Source organism: Podarcis filfolensis (assembly GCF_964270895.1).
Source record: "Podarcis filfolensis genome assembly, chromosome: 13".
Classification (NCBI taxonomy): Eukaryota; Metazoa; Chordata; class Lepidosauria; order Squamata; family Lacertidae; genus Podarcis; species Podarcis filfolensis.
This window is the reverse complement of record NC_139615.1, coordinates 26322679-26347930: the sequence shown is the minus strand read 5'-3', so window position 1 is coordinate 26347930 and position 25252 is coordinate 26322679. Positions and strand designations below refer to the sequence as shown.

Below are 25252 nucleotides of genomic sequence, written 5' to 3'. Positions count from 1 at the left end.
GGAGAAATCGGGGTTTTTAACTGCAATGTTAAGAGATCGCACTGCAAGGCTGTTTCAGGTCACTCTTTGCTGGGCGCAGTCCACCAGCTTCCCTGCCCAGCCTCCACGCGTAAGAGGATAATAGAGGAACTTTATTAGTAGGGGGAGGTTTCCGAAACGTTATCAGAACATTTTAAAATTTGTTTCCCCCCCACAACACAAAAGCAGCTGTTGGGGCCCATGTCCGCTTCTTCTAGCACACCCTGGTCCCATTCCACATAAAAACTCACAAATCGTGAAAGAAAAGTTTCTGTATTAACTCTGAAGTTAGGTTTCCTACATTTCTGAAATTACGCAGTGAGGTTATACTCTTCTGACAATAGGAAGAAATAAGGTATATTTATTTAACTTACAGTGATTATTTCTAAATGTGTATATATACACATATATATAAGCATATGCAAATTCTCCTTTTGATGGTAGGCCACCCTGTTCACGGGAGTTTGTTGCTGCAACTCCAGGCATTTTTAGATGATGGCCGCTGTCGGGGGGGGGGCGGGGGGGCTTGCATTTCAGTCTGGTTTTTGGTGTCAGTTTGGTACTGAAACATCTTTGGTTGCCCTGATGGAGACAGAGATAGACAGACAAGGGGAGTTCAGCTCTGTTAATTCTCCTAAAACTTTTGACAGTCTTTGATATTATCAGTCCTACTATCCTAGTGGTTCCCAATTGGGGATCAATGGACCTCAAGAGGTGCACATAACACCACACACACACACACACCCCGGGTTGTGGCACCATTTGCATAACAAAAACCACCATAGATATATCAAAATGTTCAGAAGTAGGGGGTCCATGGCTTGGCTTTTGAAAAATGGGGTCTGCAGTACTTAGCTAATTGGGAACCCCGTCCTGGAATTAATATTAGGGCATAGTGGCAGGGGTCATGCACACTAGACCATGTTGCAACAGTTCTCTTTCTAGGTTGATGGCCACTTCTATTGTTGATGGCAACAGTCCTCCAGGAGTTATGTTATGGCATTCCACATGGCTCCATTTTGCACCTCTCACTGCTTAACATCTGCATTAAGCCACTGAGCAAAGTTATATTGGTATCCAGAGCAAGGTATCCTCCATCTGCTACAGAAGCAATATATCTCCTTTTCATTGTAGTCAATAAAGACTTTGCCCAAGGAAGGGCACATGCGTCTCACCGCTGCATGCCTTCTGGTGAGTTTTTCCAGCAGGGTATTATGTAGCACTGTCTTTTGAAATGGGCTCTTCTCTTATTTTTATTCTGTTTTTGATTGCATTGTCATTCAGTATTTTTTATTGTTTAAAAGTTTGCTGTGATATATATTAAAATATATTTTAATACAAAATAGTTGATTAAAAGAGGCAGGTTATATAGATAGATAGATAGATAGGCAGGTTAATAACGATGATGATGTCTACAACATGGTGTTGCGGGCAGGAGCTGGAACACTGCAGCAAGAGATTTTGTTACACTGCTAGATTTAAAGGGGCATCTTTGACTAACATTTTGATAAGAGAAAACAGATAAAAGCAGACACAAGCTAAATAAAGGAAATAATCAGTTTAATACTAATCAGTATTAGTGCAGTCAAAAATTGTATGGTGAAGGGGCCTAACAGTACATCGTGGGGCAATTGTCAGCCATTTTCAAACCTAAATATAAATATAAATGTGTTAAAATATAATTAAAATAATTTAGATTTAAAGTGTCAGGTGCCCAAGTGCTCATTCAGGCCCCAGGTTCTAGGGTGATCCTTGACCATTTCAAGATGAGAGAGCAGATGGCTGCTGAATATACCATTCCCAGACAATTTTACATTTCACCACAACCTTATGAATAGTGCTTAACGAGCAGCTTCTCATAAATTTGGAGAAATGGCCACTTGGAAAAATAAGTATGTCATTCTGAATTTTTGACTTCTATCTTCTTGAGGCCAGTGTATACATTCCTCATCACTGGAGAAAGCCCTCCAGTGGGAGATGCAGGTAGTCTTGCAGAGAAGATGGCAGTTTCAACTGAGCAATGCCCTGATGGCACTGCGGCCCCAGCTGCTTCCGCACAGCACAACGGGCCAGATGTTGCAGAGGGCGGGGCTGATTCACCAGGTAGATAGCTGAATCGTAGAACACCTGATGCTCCTGTCAAAATGCAAAGAAAAGTAAAATGAGGCATTGAACACACACACACACACACGGCTGGTCCATGGAGGCGAATTGGGTACTGCCCCACCAACTGCAGTCTGCCCTCAGGGACTTCCCACCAGCCTGCCTTCTTGCTTACAACCAGCCTAGGGAAGTGACCCTAGCAGTCAACTCCCTCCTCCTTAGTCTCTCGGTGTTGTCACTATAGAAGTCAGCAGCGAGGAGGATAGGCGCAAACCTAGAATTAGTTGGCTCTGCCTGTTATTAGCCCTGGGTCCACTCTGTGTTGGCCTTTCCGCCTTCTGAGTCTTAAGACACATCAGCCTCCACTGACCACCACAAACATAATCCTCTCATTCTTATCCCTGAGCCTTGGCTGAGGCCAATAGGAACTGCAATATCTGGAGGACCACAGGTTCCCTGTCCCTGTAGTAGCAGAAGCAACCAGGGAGGCATGCCATACAAAATCATATTATCCTATAGGGCATACGAAGTGAGCTCCTGTTGCTCTGTCCCAGCTCCTGCCTACCTAGCAGTTCAAAAGCACGCCAGTGCAAGTAGATAAATAGATTTTGCAGAACAAAACAGCAAGCCTTGTGATTGCACAAGTGTGTGTATATGCGTTTGTTTTTGTGTTGCATTACATTGGATTGGAGGAATTTACCTGCCACACTTCAAGAGGCACAGAATCCACCCAAGAATCACAGGGTGGGATCCGGTCATAGGAATTTAGAACAACTTCCATAGCCTGAGGTGACAAGGCACAAAATTTTAGCATCTGAAGGCAAAATTACCAAGGGAGAGAGAGAGAGAGAGAGAGAGAGAGAGAGAGAGAGAGAGAGAGGGAGGGAGAGAGAACACATGTGTGAGCATACTGGAAAGAAAAGAAGAGGTAGATTCCGTTATTTATTTAGAAATATATATATAAACTGCTTAATGGAAAAACTTGCTTTAAGCAAGGTACATAAAATAATATAATTATCAATCCCGCACAGATAAAATCAGAGCAATCTCCTATGCTACATCCCTTGGAAGTCTTCAGCCAGAACTCCTGTATTATCACAGTGCCTAGAAATAAATTTAATTCAGTATTAAGAAAGAAAAAGAAAAGAAAACAGAAAGATTCCAGTTATGACTTCTGAGTATTTCCAGGGAATTTTCCTTGGCAAAGGAAGGCAGAAGACAGACACATTCTAGCTCTTATAAACTTGAAAGGATGAAATCCAAAAGACCAAGAGGGTGCATATATCAGAGACCAAGATTTCAAGGGCTCAGTAAAATAATTAAGCACAGTATATGTAATCCTGGGTATCTTGTAGTACACATTTTTAAAAGAAATGTTTAGAATACATATGACTGTGGGAAACTGTTTAGGAACATGCTGGCAAAACCTGGTGGAAATCTCAGGAAAAAAGACAAGTGGGGGTTGCAGAGCATGACTTCCAGTATAACCAGGAGGTGGGACATCAGACTCCTGCACAACCCCTGGTTCCACTCCTACTCCCAGGGACCCCTTCTTCCATCTCCAGGCCCCACTAAGCCTTGATTCTCTCATATAATTCCTTTCCTTCTATTTACAGACATGACTTACGGAACTGTAGTCCAGAACATCTGGAGGGCACCAGGTTGGCCAAGGCTGCCACAGACAAATGTTCTCCTCCCCACTGCCTTAGGACCCTAACCCAAACCATGTTGCTGCCTAACCAAGGACTAAATGACTCCGACCCACTTTGTTTTCCACATACTGAATGGTAGGTTAAATTTACTACTGTGCTGACAATAGGAGAGAGTGTCCTCCATCATACAAGAGGACAACAAGGTAGCTTGAGGGGCGCAGGGCAGACCACACCCTACAAACAACTCTGCCCTCCAGCACCTCTTTGCTACCCCAAAGCTGCCTAATGGTGTGGCCAGCCTTGCCTTCTCCTCCTATTGGGTTGAATGTACAAAAAGGTTCCCCAATACCAATGTCAGCCAGCAGCTTATAGAGGTGGCGACCCTTACCTTGGGATTGATAGAAGCAGCACCATGGTCGAGCAAGGTGGCTATAAGCCTCTCTGGTTGCCCCTCCAGGTAATCTTCCACTGCTTGCAGGGCACAATCCATAGGTGTGTAGCCGGCGCAGTTTCTAACGTTGACCTGTGCCCCGTGCTGCAGCAGAAGCTCCACAATGCGGATGTGGCAGTTGCTGCAGGCATTGTGCAGGGGCGTATGGTTCTTCCGGCCAGCTATCCGGACGTCGGCCCCACCTTCCAGCAGCCGCTTCACCACCCGGTAGTAGCGGCCAGCCTCCTCAGGCCTGTCTGCACTGGCACAGGCCGCGTTGAGGGCTGTCTCTCCCTCTCGGTTCCTGTGGGCAACCTGTGCTCCATAGCAGAGGTAGAGCTTCGCGTGGTCGTCCAGGCCGTGCTTTGCAGCCACGTGCAATGGGGAAGCACGGTGGTCTCTTGTATTCTGGTTCACCAGAGCTCCGTACTCCAGGAGCAGCTGGGCACATCTGGAAAGCACAAGGAGTAGCTGTGGGGAATTTGGCAACCATCACACGATCCAACCCATGGGTGGGTGCAGGAAGCTTGCACAATATTATCTGGGGAAGCAGCAGTGAAGACAGTCTTCTGCCACTCTTGTTTTTTGTTTTAAAAGAACCAGGACCCATATAGGACATGACCCTGCAACTGGAAGTGAAGGGGCTAGAGAGACCCTTTTGGCCTAAGTGTGTCCATAACAATGGCTTCTCTCCCCCCAGTTAGATATGCTTGCAAACGATATGGCCTACTTAGCATGACCCATTTAGCTGTCCACAAGGTGCTTTTAGAAGCACAAGTCAAGTTGTCCACTTGCAACAGACCTTGTGGCTGGAAATTTCCTGGTAGTGTCAATAATGTCTGGGAGAGTGACAGGACTCTGGGAATTGAGCTCCAATATTTAATAATAATAATAATAATAATAATAATAATAATAGTAATAGTAATAGTAATAATAATAATAATAATATACCCCGCCCATTTGGCTGAGCTTCCCCAGCTGCTCTCAATACCTTGAATGCAAGGTATTCTGTTGAAACACATGATCAGGAGGTCAAGACAGAGGGGCATGGAACTTTATAAATTTAAGAAAGAGTGTTTTTCTTTTTTTTCTGTTTTTCTATTTTTTTTCTTTTCTTTTTTTTCTGTCATATATTTTTGTTTTTCTTGAGCTTTATGTATGGAAATGATGCATTTTGAAATGATGAAATTCTTTGTTTTGTAAAATCTTAATAAATATGTATTTAAAAAAAAAAAGAAACACATGATCACGCGTCCTTCAAATTTAACAATGTACCGGGACTGTATAAATATGTGTTGTGCACTCTTGTGGAGAGTTGGGTATTAACCGAATCTGTGCCTTCTGCCATGGCTTTCCACCCTGGTGTGTTCATTGGCTACATTCACCCCGGCTCAACTGGACACTTTTCATTAACAGAAGAATCCAGCTTTCTCAGGAAGCGTAGCTGGAGAAAGGTGCCAGTGATTGGGGTTCCACTGCCCTAAAAAGGTGCTCTCCACCCCCATGACTAGCAGGACCAGAAAACAGTAGGGAACAGAGTAAACAAAAGCAATTATGCGAAACAAGATTAAACTCGGTGGTTCTTGCTTCAGAATCTGAATTGCCCAAGGATTGTAATATTTAATACCATGCTTTGCATGATGTATTGAGGTAGTACAATCTACATTTAATTTAGCATGGGAGAAAGGCACTTTTGCAATTGAATTAAGGAGCCCCCTGCCAAGTCCACCAGGAAGGCTAATTGTTAGTTTAATAGAGGCTAATCGTTAGTCCTATTTGGCTAAATTACTTTGCCGCTATTCTGCTGTCGCCTTATTGCTGCAACACTTCAATCCACAAACACACACCCCTTCCCAATTTCCCAGACATACGGCAAAGACTCCTGAGTGGTGCAGAGATGCAGAGGGGCCAGTCCGTCCTCTGAAAGAAGGTTGGGGTTTGCGCTGTAGCTCAGGAGCAGGCGGGTGCACTCTGCGCGGTGGTTGGCACAGCTTTCGTGAATGGCGGCTTTCCCACCAATGACAGCATCAACCTCAGCCCCTTGCAGGAGCAGGTGCTTCACACAGTCCTGGTAGCCTCTGGCCGCTGTGATGCACAATGGAGAAGTGTGCTTCTTCTGGGGGGTCAGCACCCACAGCCCTGCAGAAGAAGATCATGGGCAGGAGGATCAGAAACTGAGAAGCAGCAGGTTAAGACCGCCATTTAAATGGATTTGCAATAGGTTCAGGGCAAACAAATAGAAAATCCTTCCCACAACGCATAATTAGGCTGCCACAAAATCTGACGATAGAACTATCAGCCATGATAGCCAATGAGCAAAACAAATACCTTAATAAATATTTAGAAGCACAGAATTCCACGATTCTCTGGTGATGGGAGGAAACAGCACAGTACGACTTTCTCCATCGTTCTCCGCTGGGGAGCTTTCCCAAAGCAATAGCCTCATGGTAGACCAGCTCTTGAATTTAAGCACTAGCCTGGGTAACCGTTAGTGATCAGAAATTCCATGCAAGCGAATGAGCATGAAATAATACTGCTGTTTGCCCTGCAGCTACTTAAATCTGGGCAATGTGTTGCAGGTTGTGGATTAACGTGGGCCTCTGAGGAAGTCTGAGGAAGTTCAAGGCTATTGCTCTTAAAAGTGTCGCAACTTGTTGACGGCAGAGAGAAAATAGCAAACATTTTCTGCCAAAGTTGCTACTGGTTCCATGTCAAAATACCTATGTTGCAATAAAAGCAATGTGACAGAAGGCTCTGCTTACAAAGAATACCACTTTTCATAAGGGGATTCCAAACTAACCACTTTTACTGAAGTGGCCACATTTTTGTGATTACAACTAAATTTCTGGCTATTCACTTTTCCTGTTTTTTTTTTTTTAAATACTGGGCATTTAAAGGGCAGTGAAACTGTTTTACAGGACGGTGAGTGCATGCAGGTTATTCTTTTCATATGCCTCTATCATGTTCTTTTTCTAAATTCTCTCCCCACACCCTTCTAAGCTAAAAAGAAATCCTAAAAACAGACCCTGCAATGCTGAATCTTTCCCCAGTGGGACCAAAATTCCTGTGCTCCAACTTGTCGTCCTGCCAGAACCCACGTCTCGAAAAGTCTCCCACCCCCACAGAACTGAGTTAAAATCTAAAAGGCCAGTGACCAAGCCAAGTGATCTTCTTTCCACTATGGACAACCCCTTCTTACCCATTTCGGCAGACCACACCAGCTCCTCACTGAGGGTCTCCACAATCAAGTTGGCAGTAGATTCATCCTTAAAAATGCTCCGGACTCTTGGCAGGTCTCCTGTGTACAGGGCATTGTGAACAGCAGGATCCCGGCAATACTGTGGGCGTCGGGCAAGTTTGGGGAGTGCAGAGAGGCTCCCCAAACTAGGCTGGTACCTCCGACTCACAGACTGGCGAGACGCAGCCCTCCGCCGGTCTTCCCATTCCAGCATTTCTCGCTGCAGACGCAGGGAGCGAAGAGTGGAAGAAGTGAACGTGAAAGTTTCCTTCGACATTCTTGCATGTGAGAGGAGAAGGCAACCAAAGTTTATCCACGCAGGCCTAATTCATCCACCCCCAACCTGAAAGCTGCTTAGGAAAGGAGCACCTGCTCCCAGCTGCAATTTTAAAAGGTATGGTTACGACGCGGTGTCACCAGTGGGCACATCTGTTTAGTGGACGAACACTCAAGCTTTGCTGTGTCTATAAATAGAAAGGAATAGTCATCATGACAGCAAAAATACTCTCAGTCTCTCTGCAGTGTCAATTTTCCTTTCTGGATCTCCGTGCAATTAACTTGTTGGTGGATCCGTAGAAGAAAGCTGAGAAGAGTACAGTGATAAAGGAACAAAATGAGGATAGCAATCACCAAGTTTTAAGTATTTAAGCCTTCCTCCCTAGCCCCCCAAGTTATCTTGTAAGCAAAGTCTGCTGTCTGAAAAATAAATATTAATATGGGAGGGGGGAATTAAGAGCACATACTGGAAAGGGGAATTCTACCATCTGTGGTTGAAACCACTGAGCCTGGGGCTTGCCGATCAGAAGGTTGGCGGTTCGAATCCCCGCAATGGGGTGAGCTCCCGTTCCTTGGTCCCTGCTCCTGCCAACCTAGCAGTTCGAAAGCACGTCAAAAGTGCAAGTAGATAAATAGGTACCACTCCGGTGGGAAGGTAAACGGCATTTCCGTGCGCTGCTCTGGTTTCGCCAGAAGCAGCTTAGTCATGCTGGCCACATGACCCAGAAAAACTGTCTGCGGACAAATGCCGGCTCCCTCGGCCAGTAAAGCGAGATGATGGCCGCAACCCTAGAGTCATTCGCGACTGGACTTAACTGTCTGGGGTCCTTTACCTTTTTACAGCTGTTTAAAGTGGTATGATACTGCTTTAAATGTGTAATGTAGATGCTGCCAAAGACATGACAAGTCAGCTATCCAAGGATTTGTTTTACAAATTTCTACCTGCCTTCTGCTTATATCATGGGAAAGTAATGTTGCCACTTCACTGAATTTCATTGCCCATCCATTACGGCTCTCATTCCTTGTTGCTTCCTTTAGCTGTGCAATCCAGCTTTTATTGTTTAAAACTCCCACCTCTAACCATTGGCTATGCTAGCTGATGCTGGTTAGAATCTGGAGGGCCACAAGCTCCCTATCCTGATTTTAAGTGTCTGTCTGCTTGCCAATTCAGAGGCAGTCTTTGATAATTTTGTGCCCCCAAATAGATCTTCTGAATTATGGATCTTCTCAATTTTGCGCCCCCTTTGGCTCAGCACCGTGTGTAGGAGTTGCCCTCACCGCCCTAAATCCAGCACTGGCCTATTTGGAACCTCTACCACCAACCTATGAAGATTCTCATGTTAAACGGGGGCAGCTGAGCATATGGCATTTGAATGCTAGAACTCGCCCCATAACACTGGTCTAATGATTTGCAAACCTTATCCCAATTTGAGTTGGCTGGGTACCAACATGAGCACAAAGAGGACAATGTCCTGTCCCCAGGAGACTTGCCAAGAGTCAGAGATGGTTGCCGCCTGCTTTCTTTCTGGCATTTGGCTAAAGATGTTTCTGTTTACCAAAGCCTTTGATGTAGCAGTTAGAAACCACTTTGCTGTACTGTATTCTTTTTACGTTTATTATTTATGGCACTATTTTAATCTTTTTTACACCACTTTTGATATTCACAATCATTAGCAGTATCTTAAGTGTTTTAAATAAAAATAAATAGGGTGACATTCAGTCAGCTTTTCTTGAAGCTTGTGTGCAAACAGTAGTTAGTGTACATTTTTTCTTCTTCCATTGTATCATTTCCCAATCTGTACGTGTTATTTTATGCACAGAGGTTTCCCCCTTTTTATTTGTCATTAACTGAAATATCTGTTTGAAAAAAGGCTCCAGGGGCTGTATTTTTTTCCTCCAACCAATCCGACAGTGAGTTGTTCTCTGCATGCCACCGTATTATAGTTCTATAAGCATAGTTAAACACTTAATCTTGCAGGGGATGACAGCAGCAATGACACACATTTCTTATTATACACTTATAAGACCATCTCCGAAAAGTGCATGTGGACAACCAGTTCCAACACACCAATTTTTGTCATTTGAATAAATTTATGAAATTTGATCACATACATTGACGCAACTGGTCAAACTACCACAGCATTGACTGCAGCACTTTATGAGAAGAAAAAGGCATTCCATTTTTGCTGTTTTTGGTTCTTTATTGCCAGCATTCTGTTTTGCTCTAAATTTCCCAAGGAGACAAACAAGAAAAGCTGGGTTTATCCAGCTTCAGTATCTCAGACCCACATTATCCATGTAGTATATGGAGGTGATTGTATGTATCCAGGAAGCTCTATATGAACAGGGGATGCTCCTCACTTCAATATGTAGAGAAGTGCAATCAGGCAATGGGTATACGGCGCCAACTCTGAAAATTGAGAGGTAGCGGGGATGGGAGGCTTGTGGTCCTCCAGTCCAAGAGCTTCCATCCATTAGCCAATCAATGACCATTTGCCAAGAGGGCTGGGGCTGATGGGAAGTGGAGTCCAACAACTGGAGGATCACAGACTCCCCATCCCTGATTGTGTGAAGTAACCAGCACGCGCATATAAGTGCCTCAGTACTAGGAATGGCTGCTACGACATCCAGAGTTCAAATTGGCATGAGCTACCTGGCAGAGGTTACTTGCCTTTCTGGAGCCAGATCTCTAAGTTCATGTGTATAAAACATATTATGCACAAACCCACAATCAAAATGTCAATTGCAAAGGAATAAAAGGTAAGAATTAAATAAAAAGATACAACACGCTCAAGACCTTCCTTTCACAAACATCTTTTTCGCAAGGTTCTATCGGCAAAAGTCAACTTCACACATTTTGCTAACTGCTTCCATCCACATAAGATTATTTACAAAGTTATTTACAAGATTATTTGCATGTTGCCTCTGACATGGTTTGTGACAGAGTACCGAAGCAGGCATCAGGAGAGATAGTGTTTCAAATCGGAAGGGAACGACAGCTGCTTAACGTGCTAAACGACCGTTCTGGCTGGTTTAAACATCCAGGCAAAGCGCCGCGCAGGCAGAAGTAGGTCTGGAATAATAAGGTGTGATGCTGGGTGTGCACTGCCAGATATCTTGTTGCTTGGAAGGCTGTGCCTTCAAACAAATGGCAGGCTGCAGTAAAATTAGAAGTAGTAGGAGCTTAATGTCCAATGCTGTTCCTGCTGGGGCTCCAGTTTCTGTCCCATTACAGAAGGAGCGTCTTTCCTCCAATTGCAACCAATGTTGATAAAGATGCTGAAGGCAAAAATCTCAAAGACATGTGTAAGGGAGTCAGCATCACTGGGCAAAAAAGTCTGTGCAGGGGTCAGGACAATAGCTATGGTTCTATGACAGCAGGTCCCCTTATTTGAGCATCAGTGAGCTATCATAGATTGCTTTGGGCATCAAAGTTGGAGAAAAAGTCATCAGGTAGTTCTCCAAGAAGCTGGTCCAGGTCATCTGCATAGGAAGCATGAAAAGTTATTCAGGCTGAAAAACAGGAAATAAATCACCCCAGCGCCCAATGCACGGGCTCCTATATGCACATGAGATTCTCCAAAGATCAGGGGCTGCCCCATTCTCTTCAGCCCATGGGAAAGCTGTACCCCGGGAATAAAGGGAGAGGAAAGAAAATACTGCAGACTCATTTAGACTCAGTGAGCAAGGCTCTGGTCAGGGCTTAGTCCAGTCTATGCTTCAGACACAGAGTGCAAATACAACATTTCACAACCAGTGAGGAATTCATATTCTGATAATCTCTGCACCATCCCCACTTTTTTTGGGTGGGGTGGGGATCAATTATTGTCATTATATATATAAAGCAAACAGTGCCAGAGTGGGTAGAATTATCACTGGTTCAGATGACATGGCCCCATCTATGCAGTGTCTCTGCCAACCTGCATTCTAAGCAAATATAGCCCAGTAGCACCGTTGTTTTAGCCGAGGCCCAACATGCTTATGTCCCTACTCAGCTGTGAATATCCTAGGAAGCGCCTCTTTCCATGACCAAACATTTTCTACTTTGCATCTGCGTTTCATACATTTGACCTGCTTCCATGTTTCAGGTTTCCCAAAGTATTTGGAATTTTCTGGGAAGGAACCGGGGTGAGTAGGCAGGAATGCAGGTAGACAGCAGTAGTTATGAGGAGGGGCAAAGGAGCAGCACAGAGGCATGCAGCTTCACCCCTTGGCAGCACAAAAAGCCCTGGCCAATCTCTCTTTGCTTTCAAAGCTGTTGCCAGATGCTGCTTAGCAAAGCTCTCCCCCGACAAGGAGGGCTAGCTTGCCCGTTTTTCAAAAGGTATTTTCAGTCCCCAGGATGCCAAGTACCTTATTCTATCCTTGAACAACATATCCGCTTTTGCTGCATACTCTCAAATCAGCAGGTGGGATGCAGTGCTCTATGTGTGGCCACTGAATAGTCACACACAGGGCTCTGCATGCCATCTGCTGATCCGAAAGTCATCAAGTGCTTGGGGAGCAGTGGGGAGGTTGGCAACATGTAGTCCTGTAAGCTGCATCTGGCTCAGTAGGACTTTTCTATAGTCCATCTTGCTGGTTATCTTTCCAGATCATTGGCCATGCTGGCTGGAACTGAAGGGAACCCAACAACAAATGGAGAGCCACAGGTTCCCCATCCTATTTTCCTTGTTCTGGAGGTGGCAGTGGGAAAAGAGAGACAGAAAGGCATTATTAGTCCATTGCTACTTAAGAGTTCTATTTACCCAAATCAGTTGTTTCAGCCTTTAAGGATGGAAAGTGCAAAACTGATTTGCCTGCTCCAGAGACCCCTGGAATTGATGTTGATGATGACCCTTTATCCAATGCTGATACTCGCTGACAGCGGTCCTTATCCATCTCATGTCCTCCTTTGTTCCTGTTGTCTGTTGTAGTCATGGCAACGGGGGCGTTGGTGGGAGGATCCTGCTGGAATTCCGGCGCAGGCTGCACTTGCAAGTTTCCAAGAGGCTGCAGAGAATGTTTGAGTTTAGCATCCGTCATACTTCTATCACCAAGCCACAGTCCCATATCATAATTGGCTCCCGATATCAATTACAGGAAAGGATAAATGGAGCTGCCTTGTTATAAGGACACCAACAAATCTAGTACAGCCCTGTAATAGTTGGGAGTCCAACATCATCACAAGGAGCACCCCAACCCTGGTCTGCACTGTTCAGTTAAAACAGGTGTAGGGAACCTTTGGACTCTGGGATGTTGCTGAACTACAATTCTCAACAGCCTTTGCAAGCAAAGCCAATGGACAGGAATGATGGGAGTTGCAGATCAGCAACGTCTGGAGGGCCAAAGGTTGCCCACACCTGAGTTAAAGCTCTCCGTGGTCTGAAGCAGGTGAGATCTAGCATGGAGTTTGGTACTTGAGATGCTAGTATAGGCAGAGGCTCAGCCAGAGATATTCTCAGTAAAAGATCATGTGCTCTCCTAGTGAAGTGGTATGACTTCTCCAAGTGATCGCACACGGCCTAAACTTCAGAAGGGAGATGTGATCTGGGAAGAGAATGAGAAGAAGAGGAGTTTGGATTTGATATTCCACTTTTCACTCCCCTTCAGGAGTCTCAAAGCGGCTAACATTCTCCTTTCCCTTCCTCCCCCACAACAAACACTCTGTGAGGTGAGTGGGGCTGAGAGACTTCAAAGAAGTGTGACTGGCCCAAGGTCACCCAGCAGCTGCATGTGGAGGAGCGGAGACGCGAACCCGGTTCCCCAGATTATGAGACTACCACTCTTAACCACTACACCACACTGGCGTAGAAGTATGCACTGCAGGGGTGCGACTAGCTAACCCTTGGGGTCTCTTCCAACTCTATGATTCTATGAACAGTGATTACAACTGGAACAGATCAATCATCTACTGATGGGTGTAGTGGAATCCCTTGTCTATTTCACTCACTCAAGCCAATTCCCTTGAGTGGTGTAACTCAGTGGCAGTGCATATACTTTAAATGTAAAAAAAGGGCTTCAGGTCCAATCCCCGGGATCTTCAGGCAGGGCAAGATTTGTCTCTGCAACCCTGGGGAGCCAGTTCCTGTCACTGTAGAGTAGTTAAGTCTGATCTACATTACTAGTGGTCTGACGTGATAGAAGACTGGCTTCTCAGTGTCCTCCAATTTCCTCTCATGGAGCAGGCCCTTAGCTGCATAGGAATTAACCAAGGCAGCAATGGCTGCTTCCTCATTCTCCATATCCATCCTGACTTTGGACAGACCTGAGCATGGCGTATTTGAGAAGAGGGAGCTCTCTTGTTGCTTCCCCCCCCCCCTTTCACCTTGAACGTTTTGTTAACATTCAAGCATTTCCTCATGCATTTTACCTTAGCGGCTGCTATTCCCATTTTACAGAATTTGCTGACAAAGTTTTAAAAGAGAGAGAGACAGAGAGAGAGAGAGAGAGAGAGAGAGAGAGAGAGAGAGAGAGAGAGAGAGAGAGAAATCGGCACTAGAGCAGTGGAAATACTGCATCAACATACACTTCAAAACTCACCTATGTAAACTAAAGAAAATAGGAATTTAGGCAATTTTTCCAAGTTAAATTAGGATGCAGAATTTGCTAAGTATGGGAAGAGGAAAGGATCTATACAGGGCCAGTCCCACCCCACCCTGCCCCCACATTTTAACAGTTAATACATCGCATATGGCTGCCAATCTTAATGAAATACAGCATCCCAGTAATTAAGAACAAGTGCCTCCATACACTTTTTTTTTAAAGTATCCAGAGTACACACAGCCTCTCCTATATCCTAGCAATTGTGCCAAGGAGAGCCTGTTCCTTACCTGTGTTGGCTCCATCTGCATTTCTCCCTCAATCTCTTGGCATAACTGAGGGGTCTTCTCATTGCTGAATCCTGGAGGATATATCTTCACCAAATTACTGGGTGTCACATTGAGGTAGTGGTTGCGATAGGATGGGGAGAACACACCCACCTGTGAAACCCAAGGTAGGTATCAATACTGCCTATGGTACACGGCACAATTGACTATACTTTAAAAGATAATTAAAAAATAAATAAATACAACAATAGAGGGGCAGATGTTTCATTGCTGGGAAGGGGTAGTTCACAACCAAAGAATGAAATATACAACCCAACTTCTAAAAACAAGGAGGGAGATAATACTATTTAACTGGTGTCCTGGACCAGCTCATCTGAATGCAAGAGGTTTGAATAAAAGTGACGCATACAATCTCCAGAAGTAAGATGGACTAAGTGAGTCTCTAGAGCAAAGAATTCTAAGACAGCTTTCTACATATTCTCATGGACCTCATTTAGAGCCCCCAGATAATAGGAAAGAAAGCTCTCTGGGAGTAGAAGGAGAAACATTCCACCATCCAATGGACAATCTTTGGTAGATGGTTCCTGACTTGTCAGTTCTGCTTTCAACTGACATTGGTTGCATCTATTTGACACAAAGCTAGAAGGGGTAACTTGTTTTTGTTAACTTGTGTTAATCTGGAGGTGATAACTGCACCAGCAGGGGCACAAACAAGCAGAACTATCACTCAAAAATGTCTCTGGATCCCCTGTAGCAGAAGGTCTTAAATACCAGTTATTCGTTATAATTTTTTTGCATGGAAATGAAAGCTCACCCAGCCCTTGATTTCTTGTTTTCTAGTACCTGCTTTAGCAGAAGCACTGAGCCAGCCTTAAATTCACTTTGTTTCTCCTCCAGCAACAGGCGATGTATTGTGCCCTGCATTTCTCCTGCATGACAGAAGGCCAAACCAATCAGGTACAGGAGCACTAAATATACAGTGAAGTCAAACACATGAGCGTCACACACCAATAGCTCTCACTGCCCTTTATACAGGAACACAGAGATGGAAGGGAGAGCCCAGCGAAGGAAGGGTCCCAAGCACTCAACACAAGCCACATAATTTGCCAGTGACCTGGAGCAAAGAACAATTGGTCCCAGGCAAATGCACATATCAGCCCCACCTAGGCTTAGGACTTCTAAGGACAACTTCAGTGTTGCCTGTTTATTCCTTGTGATGGTCAAATGAAAACATATCCTAGGAAGTCCAGAATGTGGCTGTGTAGGGAGTGGCAACTAAAACAAACTATACTGGAGAGGCTTGCAGTGAATGTTTATGCATGAGAGTTAAGAAGCAAACCATCCCAAATGGCCTTTTTTTTTAATGCCCTGTTAGTATTACCTGGTAGCATAGAGCACCAAGGTTTCAAACTATGCCCACAAAAAATTGGTGCCAAAATGTCAGTCTGGAACCTCCATGTGCATTTGTGGGACTAGCTCAACTGAGAACTTGCCTCAATATTTGCTGGACTGCTTGTTCCCTGGCAGATGTTGGATTTAAATCGGGTGAGGAACCTTTGTCCCTCCAGATGTTGCTGAACTACATCTCCCATCAGCCCCACCCGGCATGGCCAATGGTTAGGGATGATGGGAGTGGGAGTTCAGCAACATCTGGAGAGCCAGAGGGTACCACTGGGAGTCAAAGCTGAAAAATGAACAAAAAGACTACTGCCAATATAAATTGTAACTGGAAATGCCAAGGATTAAATTGTGTTTGTATTTTTTTGTTTTGTTTGTGTTTTTGTTCGGTGCAAGTTGCTTTTTACCCAGTCTTCTTTTTTTTGTTATTGTCCATGCAAATATGTTTTACATACGTATTTCCAATAGCAAAGGGAAAAAAGCTTAATTAATATTTGAGCAGTCCATTGAAAACTAACTCCCTCCAGCCATTGCCTTTCTTCTTGCTTCACTTCTGGCTTGAGAAGCCAGCCTGTCTAGGCAGTTCTCCCTCCCAATACCCATTCACAAATTTTGTTTAGGCACCTAAAACATTTTACTTAAGAATTTGAAACATTTGTCCAATTCTTTGCTGGCTCCAAAGAAGTTTTTTTTTTTTTTTTTTGAAAACCCCATGTCACAACTATCCAGTCCCTTTCCCTCAATCTAATGAAAAGACAGCACTCTCCCTCTCCATCCTTCACCATCAACACAAGGGGTCAGCAAAACACACAGATTTGCTCAGGGCTATATACAAGCTCCATTGTTAGACTAGTGGAAGCCCGTGCAACAATTCCCAGTAGCACAATGTGTCTAAAGGACTGTACCATATTTAGTCAGAGTCAATTCAAACACCCAGAAATGAGTCAGACGGTGGCCATTAACAAACAAGGTTTGCCCAGACACCACAGGCAAAGCAGAAACGCCCCACCAATAATGCATGCAGAAGTAAGTCACGACACTGAACTCTTTTCATCCTTACCAGTAGGGTCTTTGAACACGACGCCCGCGTCAACGTTGGTCTGCATTACCGACTTAATCATCACGGCCATGTTAGGAACCTTGTTCTTTGGGAGCTGCTTCAGGGCTGCCTGCATGAAAGAGAATGAGCAAGGGAAACGCACTACTTGTGGGAAGTCAGGGTGGCAAATGTGAAACAGGATTGTATTAACTTTTGAGATTTGAGAAAAGGTGCCTGATCGCCAGAGCAGCGAAGGATATGGAAGGGGCCTTCTAATATATATTTCTTCCTGCCCTTTGTAGTACAGTGACACACAGCGAAAGGACAGCTGGCCAAAGAGGCCTCGTAGCTCGCTTCCTGATGGCTCGAGGTTGGTGAAGAAGACAGGTGAACATCAAGCAACTGCCCACACCTCACTTATCGCTTGATGCGCAGCAGGAAAAGAGGCAGGAGGGAGAGGCATGTGGGAGTTGCGTAGCAACCCGCCATGTTTACCTTCTTACCAGACTAGGCCTGCTCCCGCACTGGTGTACATCCGGGGGCGTGGCGCGTGTCGGGGGGTGCGCGGCAAGCAGTGCATGTCCTGGGGCGTGTGCAGCAAGCGTCCTGGGGGTAGCCACGATGGCACCCCCCCCGATGGCACCTGGGGCGGATTGCCCTACCCCACCCCACCTTCGTTCACCAGTGCATGCAAACCTGGTGCAAGCGGTCATACCAGAGGTGTGGACAGTTATTCCCAGCTGTGTGGAGCAGATGTTGGCCTTCCCTGGGCTGGATTTAGAGTGAATACTAGTCACCAACACTTCAAAGGTGTTATGGAGGAACTTCTGTATGTTCTTCACAGTATGTACTCCATCCAGATTACTGATAAGGTTATCCATGGCTCCAGTAATACTGCTATACCTCCTTGCTTCCAGGCTCAACCATTTTATCATCTTTGGCATTTGCACTTCAAGAAGAGATTCTTCTTCAAGTGAAGTGGAATTTTCCCACCTGCAAAACCAAACTCAGCCTTTACCTTACGGAGCACCATAACAACGCTGTATGTCCTAAGGAAGCAGGACGGATCTCTCTCGTCCAATCCCAGCTCCGTTTTCATGGCAGCCCAAGGGCCTCTTCCAAATTCGTCTTCTATTGGCTGCTGGGAAGGAGGCATCTCCTAGAGTCGCACATGCAATTCCAGGTTAAAGCTTACTTTTCACCTTACCTTCGGGTAAAGCACTTAGTCATTTGTAGACAACATTATCCATGGGAGCTGTTTTGCTCTACTGGGTGCATGCCATATTGCTCATGCTCCTTCCTCTGCTCACTCCAGAATCTCCTCCTCGCCACCTCACCCTCTCTCACACACATTAAAACATATAAAAGAATAGTTGGAAGAAACATCTCTATTGAAGCAGAACAAGAAAGTGTCTCCACGACTGGACCTATGAAAAACTTGCTGTAGTCCAAGACATGCAAGGGCTGGTTTGGGTTACTCAGCACATGCCCAGAGGCATCTTTTAAAACTACCTGAACACTTCCCTGACCGGGCTTGTTAAATGTTGTTTCCAGGACTGCTCTGGCTCATGAGGTGAGTTTCTGCAATTCATCATCCTTAATATTGACCTTATCTGTACAATAAGAATAGCCAAGTGACACTTGGAAATACTAGACTAAAGATTTCAAGATTTTCCACAGATGAGTTAGTTTTTCTTTTTTATGAAATACAAAGAAGGGATGGAAACTTGCAGTTTTCTCCCGTGAAGGTCAAAAATTAATAGCCAGTACAGGGCACCGATTTTTACTAGGACTACAGTGTTTGGAGGGTGAGGTTTAACCATTCCCTTCCTGTGCTTGAGCCTGATAAAAGTTACACGCCCCCCCCAGCTTGGCTAGCAATGCCCTGTGGCACCAATGGGAGCGACCATCACCATTAATACAGTAGTTACACGGTAAGGAACTCTTTATTGGCATCAGGACTGCGAAAGGCAGGGGCTAAATCTCCCATTCCCATAAAGTTTGGTTCCAACGAAATTCATATCCCATTAAATGAAAAGACAACCAACAAGGTTTGTGATTGTGCGCTTAGCATCAGAGGTGCGTTCTCAGAGGCAATGCAGAATTTCCAATCCCCATCTGCAGCGTGACTTCTTCTATTAAGAAAGGGAAGAGTAGAACCATGAATTACCTCCGTCCGCAGCTTCGCTAGAGCCCCATGAGTTGGTGTCTGTGGAGTTGTAATGAGAATCTCTTCTAAGTTTTTCCCATCTGGCTATTTTATGGAACAAGGAAAGGAAGAAAATCTAATGAACACAAATTCTTGCCAGAGCTATGGACTCACCTTAAAGTAAGATATCCAAAGGTAGGTAGATCCCTCCCTCCCACCCAGCTGCATTTAAAAAATGAAAGCTGAGATTCTCAGGGTGCTGAATGTGGTAGTCTGGGCCCAATTCTGTGCTCCCAAGGCTGTTACACAACCCTACCTAAACACTTAAAAGCCCTAAACGGCCTCGGCCCAGTATACCTGAAGGAGCATCTCCACCCCCATCGTTCTACCCGGACACTGAAGTCCAGCTCCGAGGGCCTTCTGGCGGCTCCCTCACTGCAAGAAGTGAGGTTACAGGGAACCAGGCAGAGGGCTTTCTTGGTAGTGATGCCCGCCCTGTGGAATGCCCTCCCATCAGATGTGGGAGGGACTCAAATTTATGAAAATGGGGGAAGATGACCCCTTTGTATAAGACGGCCTCTGTTTTTAAACATTAAGGTAAAGGTAAAGGAACTCCTGACTGTTAGGTCCAGTCGCGGACGACTCTGGGGGTTACGCCGCTCATCTCGCTTTACTGGCCGAGAGAGCCGGCGTACAGCTTCCAGGTCATGTGGCCAGCATGACTAAGCCGCTTCTGGCAAACCAGAGCAGCACACGGAAATGCCATTTACCTTCCTGCTGGAGCGGTACCTATTTATCTACTTGCACTTTGACTGCTTTCGAACTGCTAGGTTGGCAGGAGCAGGGACCGAGCAACAGGAGCTCACCCCGCCGTGGGGATTCGAACAGCCGACCTTCTGATTGGCAAGCCCTAGGCTCTGTGGTTTAAACACTATTTTAGAGTAAAAAACCTAGTCTTATACATGGAAAAGTACGGTACTTCCATAGCATCCTCACTCCTTTGTACGTATAGCAGGGGTGGCTAACCTGTGACTCTCCAGATGCTGCTGAACTGCACCTCCCCTCAGCCCCAGGCAACATGGCCAATGGTTAGAGCCAAAGGTAGCTGTAAGTTACTAGCTGGACAGCCATACACTCCCCATCCCCAACATAAAGATTGTCCTATTATCCTGCTGGTCCTCTTACTTGATGTGGCAGAATGCCAGCAGGTCCTGGGAAGCGCCGCGTCTTAGCCCGCAAAGGAACTTGGGCCACTGGCTCTGGCATCTTGTTGGCTGCTGTGACCAAACGGACAAGATGATTGGTGACCACAGGTGACTGGAGGTTTCCGGGAGCTTTAGGGTTGGCAGGTGAAGTCTCCATAGAGGTTGCTGGGGGACCATATGCAGAAAGCAGCTGAGCACCAGAATTGGCCGTTCTGGACACAGAGCAGCTCTGATTTGGCATCCATGGTTTGTGCGGCCTTGTTGGGGTACTTGCTGACTGAAAAGAAGAGCAGGGTCTAACCAGAGGCAAGCATGGGCTGTTGGATGCGGCAGTGGGCTTATGCAGAGATGCCTGGAAAGGACTGATCACTTGACAGCTGGAGTTTGAAAGGGCACATGTGCTGCTACTCAACCCTAGGCGAGACTGAGACAAGGAAGAGCCCATGGCAGGAGGCCTCAAAGGCAACTTTGGAGAAGTCTCTGCCTGATGGAGATGGCTGATGACCACAGGTTGTTTCCTGGTCTTTTCCAACTGTGAGGTCTCTGACCCAAAAGTGTCAGTCAGTGCCAGTGAATCTACCACTCGTGGTTTCTTCGCTGTTGCTACACTATTATCTCGCATTTGCTCCCAGGACACACAGTTGGACCTGAAGGACCCCGGACACGACTGTGTATCAGACTCTTCCAGATCCATGCACGCAGCCAATACAAGCTCATTGTCAATTTCCTCATTGTAGGGGGCACCCCCAGTGGGGAGCTTAGCTGGAGGCTGCTTCACAAACCTGAACCTTGTGTTTGAAGTGCCGCTCGATTTACATTCAGTTGCAGTGAGTGCCAGGTCCTTCTGAACTGTGAAGCTGGTCGCCAGAGGAGTCTTCTGGCTGCTTTTGACATTACCTTCTCCAAACCTTAGTCTGGAGCAGTTCTGCACCTGCAAGACTGGGGACATGGTCATCCTTGGCCCCTCAGAGACCGGAATGGTGGTGCTGGGGGCTCTCAACCCAGTTGAGAGGGGTCTAAGACATCTTGAGCTATCTGCAGGTGGATCCAGGGCTTGCTTCTCCACATCATTCACAGCTGACAGAAAATCCTACCAAGAACAGAGAAACAGAATGCTTGTCATGAGGTGCCATCCCTCAGCTTTGTACTACATGAACATTGTGAGCCTGAGAGCCCATGAGGGCTTAAGGGTATCTTTTGTTTGCCATTTGGCCAACAGAGTTCTTCCATCCAAAGTCACATGTCCATCTGAAGTCGTCCAAAGTACACTTCAGCCAATAAGTAGAAACCTTTGCCCTCTCCACCACACCCAGATTCACAAATATTCTCTTACCTCATCTTCAAAGTCTGCCTCCATAGCAAATAGCTTCTGTAGACCACAGGCCTGTTGGGTGAGAGGGAGAAATAATAACTTTAAAAAATTATTCTATACTACCTGACCTTATACTACCTGAATTATTCTAGCTACATGCAGTTTTTGTTCCAGCACAAGTCTGAGTGGGGTTTGGGGGTTTGTTGTTGTTTTGGTACACCACTTTAAGTGTCTCTTTCGGCTGAAAAAAGGAGAATCCAAGCATTCTAAACAAATAAATACATAACAGGTTATGCCCTTTTTTTTAACCTGACCATCTTCCACCCACAAGGAAGAGTTTTGAGATATTCAAAAGACTGCCTGATAACTTTAACGTTTTTTATTACAATATCTTGCATTGTGTTAAAAACAATGTTTCCCGGGGTTTGAGGGGAGTGTAATAGCCTCGTCAGTCTGCTGCAGCAAACACAAGAGAGTCCTGTGGCACTTTACAGGCCAACCCCCTTATTATGGGCTACAACGTCATGGGCTACAGTCCTGCTGCATGGGCTGTGGCTATGTGTTTATAAGGCATTTGTCCTCCCTCTGGACTGCCCTCCTCCCCAGTCCCTCCTGCCCCTCTGTTACCATCGTGGAGACAGAAGAACCAGAACTCCAGGGTTAATACGGTGTGAAGAAACAAGGGCGACGCAGGGATGCAGCGAGAGAGGGAAGTCCAGCATCCAGGCCCGCACCTCCGCTCACCGAGCTCTGCATTCGAACTGGCCGCCTCAAAGATGACGAGCCGCCCGCCCCCGCCCTTCTTCATTGCACTTGCGCAATAGCTCCTTCTCTCCTCGCCCACAAAAGGGCAAACGCTTCGTTTCCTTGGCTGCGCAAGCGCCTACAGCTTTCGCCCACTCAGCCCCCGCCCGGTCGTCATAATGCGGCGCTCTTCTACTACGTAAGCGGGGGCTGAGTGGGCGAAAGCTCTAGGCGGTTGCGTAGCCAAGGAAACGAAGCGTTTGGCCTTTTGTGGGCGGGGAGACGACGTAAGCGTAGTAGAGCCCCTGTTCTCGTTTTAGACAAGGAGGGGATCGTCAACGTTTTTGGCCGCTTGTTAAAATAACCTCGTTTGATTTTAGCGCTCAGGCGCCAAGCTTCCGCGGCTCGTGTCCTTTCCCCATCAGAGGGGGAAAGCGTGTTTCTCTGCACACGGATGTAAATAAGTAAGTTGGGAAGAGGTTGAGCTGGAAATTGCAGTTTGTTAGGGGTTCTGAGGATTGTAGGTCTGTGAGAGGGAAGTCACAATGGCACAAATCATTTCAGTGGAAGTCATGTGCTTTAAAGGCACATTGGATGCTCTTTAAAACAGCATCATAGAATTGTAGAGTTGGAAAGGACCCGAGGGCCATCTAGTCCAACCCCCTGCAATGCAGGAATCTCAACTAGATGATCCATGGTTGATGGCCATCCAAGCGCTGCTTAAAAACCTCCAAGGAAGGAGAGTCACTGCTTCAGGCCCTAAGGGCCTCTGGAGCAGGAGAAAGCAAGCTTGCTCTGTCCTCTATGTGACAGCCCTTTAGACTTTAGTTATTGAAAGGGCTTCATGGTGTGGATCTCATCCCAGTGTTATGAGAGTGTAAGCAACACATTTCCCTCTCTCCTTTCTCCACTCCATGCAGAACTGCAATGGTAACCAGAAGGCTAGAGTTTGGAGCCCAGCCAGGGCTGGCTGTGGGCAGGATCCTTGCATTGCCAGGGGTTGGGCTAGATGACCCTTGGGATCCCTTCCAACCCTGCCATGCTATGATTCTATCAAGCAACTAAAGGAACAAAAAGATGCTTCTGAAACATTTGGAAATCATAGGAACACTCTCCCCACCAGTGGCTTCTATCTTCCTTAGGAAATAGGCAGGCCAGAACAAGGAGGGAAAGGCTCAAAGTTCAGGTAGGTGCAAATGCCAATTGAGTGCCCTATACTATAGGAATGCTTCCTTCCCGTGTCCCCCACCCTCATGCGCCAGACTGCTGCTAGCATGGCTGGGAGCCAGGCGCCTGCTGATTGCTCCGTTTTCTTTGCAGGGAGGGAGCCTTTCCCCAACATATGCTTTGTTCTGGCCAAATCCCTGGAGAGACATGACGACCCTCAGGTATTGGGGCAGAGGGAAGGAAGGGGTCCCTGTGAAACACGTTTGGGGATTCTGTGGCTTCCAACAAGTGCTTTTCAGAAGCATTGCTCCCTCCAACAGGGGAGGCTGAGCCATAGCCATAACAGCTAGTTGCCTTTGGTAGGCAATTGTCTCACCCTCTTTGAAAGCCATCGCATCCAAGATGCTCTTGTGATGCATCTGATTCTCCTATGCTTCCTTGCTCCTGCAAGGAGATGACTATTGTGAGATCCTTTGGTTAACATCTATCTGGGCTGGAAAATATTAAAGAATCAGAGGACTGGTGAGCTTCCCTTGAAGCACAACTGATCAAAGGCAGGCAGATCTGTTAGCATCTTGATAAAGATGCTCAAAAGACAAAGGATCCTATAATACCCCGTTAGTGTCTCAGAAAAAGCTCCCAAGCTGATGGAGAAGAAAGCAGTTAAGTGGTCAGTGGGGCTCCAGGTTGCCGCTTCTGGATCCCACCACAGCCCTTCCTAGTTGCCAAAGAAATCAATGTCACAACAGTTTTTCCCCTCGCACCGCCTCTCCATGATCTCTCGTGGGGCCTTCTCAGACATATGCTGTATCTGAACCAGCAGATCCCACCAAACCGAGTAATCAAGGACCCAGTCAGAAAAGGAGTGTGCGCAGTCATACCAGAAATAAGCAAAATACCGCATTTTTCTGTGTATAAGACTAGGGTTTTTAACCAAAAAATGATATTTAAAATTGGGGCTCGTCTTATACACGGGTAGTCCTGAGGGGTGTTTTCTTAATTTGGAGTCCCCAAAAATACATGGGGCATCTTATAGATGGGGACGTCTTATACACGGAAAAATACGGTAACTAAACAGGTACTAGAAGTCACCCCAGAACTGGCCCTACTGAACATCTTCCAAGATAACAATGCCCACTCACACTAGAAAGAGCTCATAATCCACCGACAGCATACAATTCAATATGACTAACTTAACCCAACAACCCCCCTCACCCACTCACAAACAAATCCCACTGCAGCCAGCCAAAGACGATCAACCACACCCTAGGCCACCCCAACCTCTCTCACCACCAAAGAAACATAACAAATGAATAGAAAGAGAACTTCCCCAGGTGATGCTGATAGAAAAAACCCAAGCATACGCTAAATAAAAGAACTTAAGCTTTGCCACCCCAGTCCCTCTCTCCTGCTCTCCTGCATCCATACAACATGACCAGTCCAACAAAGTTGATGTTGAAGAATCATTGCTTCGACACTGGTGATCTTTGCTTCTTCCAGTACACTTGGCATTAGTTTGCCTGTCTTCCCAAGTGATGTGTAAATTTTTTTGGAGACATCGTTGATGGAATCTTTCGTGGAGTTGGAGATGACGTTTATAAGTGGTTCCTGTTTCACAAGCGTACAATAAGGTTGGTAGTAGAGAAAAGTGAAGAAAAGGGCCTCCACTGGAACTAAAGGATAGGCATATTGTGAGGTGGGGGTGGGCTTTG

The 25252-nt window shown here is 46.0% G+C and overlaps 2 protein-coding genes and 1 long non-coding RNA gene across 10 annotated transcripts; 1 reads left to right on the top strand and 2 right to left on the bottom strand.

Moving 5' to 3' along the window:
• Positions 1–226: 226 nt before the first annotated feature.
• Positions 227–17960, top strand: LOC310747647. Of its 3 annotated transcripts, XR_014540971.1 has the most exons (5): positions 227–373; positions 3738–3908; positions 15424–15483; positions 17271–17333; positions 17881–17960. It is a non-coding gene; the product is annotated as an uncharacterized lncRNA (long non-coding RNA). The 3 variants fall into 3 exon arrangements; XR_014540972.1 differs by lacking the exon at positions 227–373 and having other exon boundaries at positions 2959–3908; XR_014540973.1 differs by lacking the exon at positions 227–373 and having other exon boundaries at positions 2959–3908; positions 15367–15483.
• Positions 1562–7898, bottom strand: ASB16 (ankyrin repeat and SOCS box containing 16). Of its 3 annotated transcripts, none has more exons than XM_083582257.1 (5): positions 7403–7878; positions 6075–6342; positions 4162–4654; positions 2822–2935; positions 1562–2154 (listed from the first exon to the last, which is right to left on the bottom strand). In XM_083582257.1, the coding sequence occupies exons 1-5, from the start codon at positions 7716–7718 to the stop codon at positions 1969–1971; spliced, it is 1377 nt and encodes a 458-aa protein (XP_083438383.1). In that variant the 5' UTR covers positions 7719–7878; the 3' UTR covers positions 1562–1968. The 3 variants fall into 3 exon arrangements, with proteins under 3 accessions (XP_083438383.1, XP_083438384.1, XP_083438385.1); XM_083582258.1 differs by having other exon boundaries at positions 2822–2905; positions 7403–7867; XM_083582259.1 differs by lacking the exon at positions 2822–2935 and having other exon boundaries at positions 7403–7898.
• HROB (homologous recombination factor with OB-fold) lies at positions 9315–22470 on the bottom strand. Of its 4 annotated transcripts, none has more exons than XM_083582254.1 (10): positions 22257–22470; positions 21651–21701; positions 20298–21407; positions 19134–19217; positions 17982–18122; positions 16985–17093; positions 15370–15455; positions 14530–14679; positions 12466–12709; positions 9315–11200 (listed from the first exon to the last, which is right to left on the bottom strand). In XM_083582254.1, exons 1-10 carry the CDS (start codon positions 22257–22259, stop codon positions 11127–11129), a joined length of 2052 nt encoding a protein of 683 aa, XP_083438380.1. In that variant the 5' UTR covers positions 22260–22470; the 3' UTR covers positions 9315–11126. The 4 variants fall into 4 exon arrangements, with proteins under 4 accessions (XP_083438380.1, XP_083438382.1, XP_083438381.1 ...); XM_083582256.1 differs by having other exon boundaries at positions 12466–12685; XM_083582255.1 differs by having other exon boundaries at positions 12466–12685; positions 22374–22414.
• Between the last annotated feature and the right edge of the window lie 2782 nt (positions 22471–25252).

Bases quoted from the DNA above. Each gene is read 5' to 3' on its own strand.
- ASB16 (XM_083582257.1), bottom strand. From the start codon at position 7,718: ATGTCGAAGGAAACTTTCACGTTCACTTCTTCCACTCTTCGCTCCCTG. The intron at 6,343-7,402 runs GTAAGAAGGGGT...CTTCTTCTGCAG, and splicing joins GGTGTGGTCTGCCGAAATGG to GGCTGTGGGTGCTGACCCCC. The intron at 4,655-6,074 runs GTATGTCTGGGA...TGTGCTTTCCAG, and splicing joins ACCACTCAGGAGTCTTTGCC to ATGTGCCCAGCTGCTCCTGG.
- HROB (XM_083582253.1), bottom strand. The intron at 21,408-21,650 runs GTAAGAGAATAT...TGTTCTTGGTAG, and splicing joins AGGCAGACTTTGAAGATGAG to GATTTTCTGTCAGCTGTGAA. The intron at 15,456-16,984 runs GTAAGGATGAAA...TCTGTCATGCAG, and splicing joins CGTGTTCAAAGACCCTACTG to GAGAAATGCAGGGCACAATA.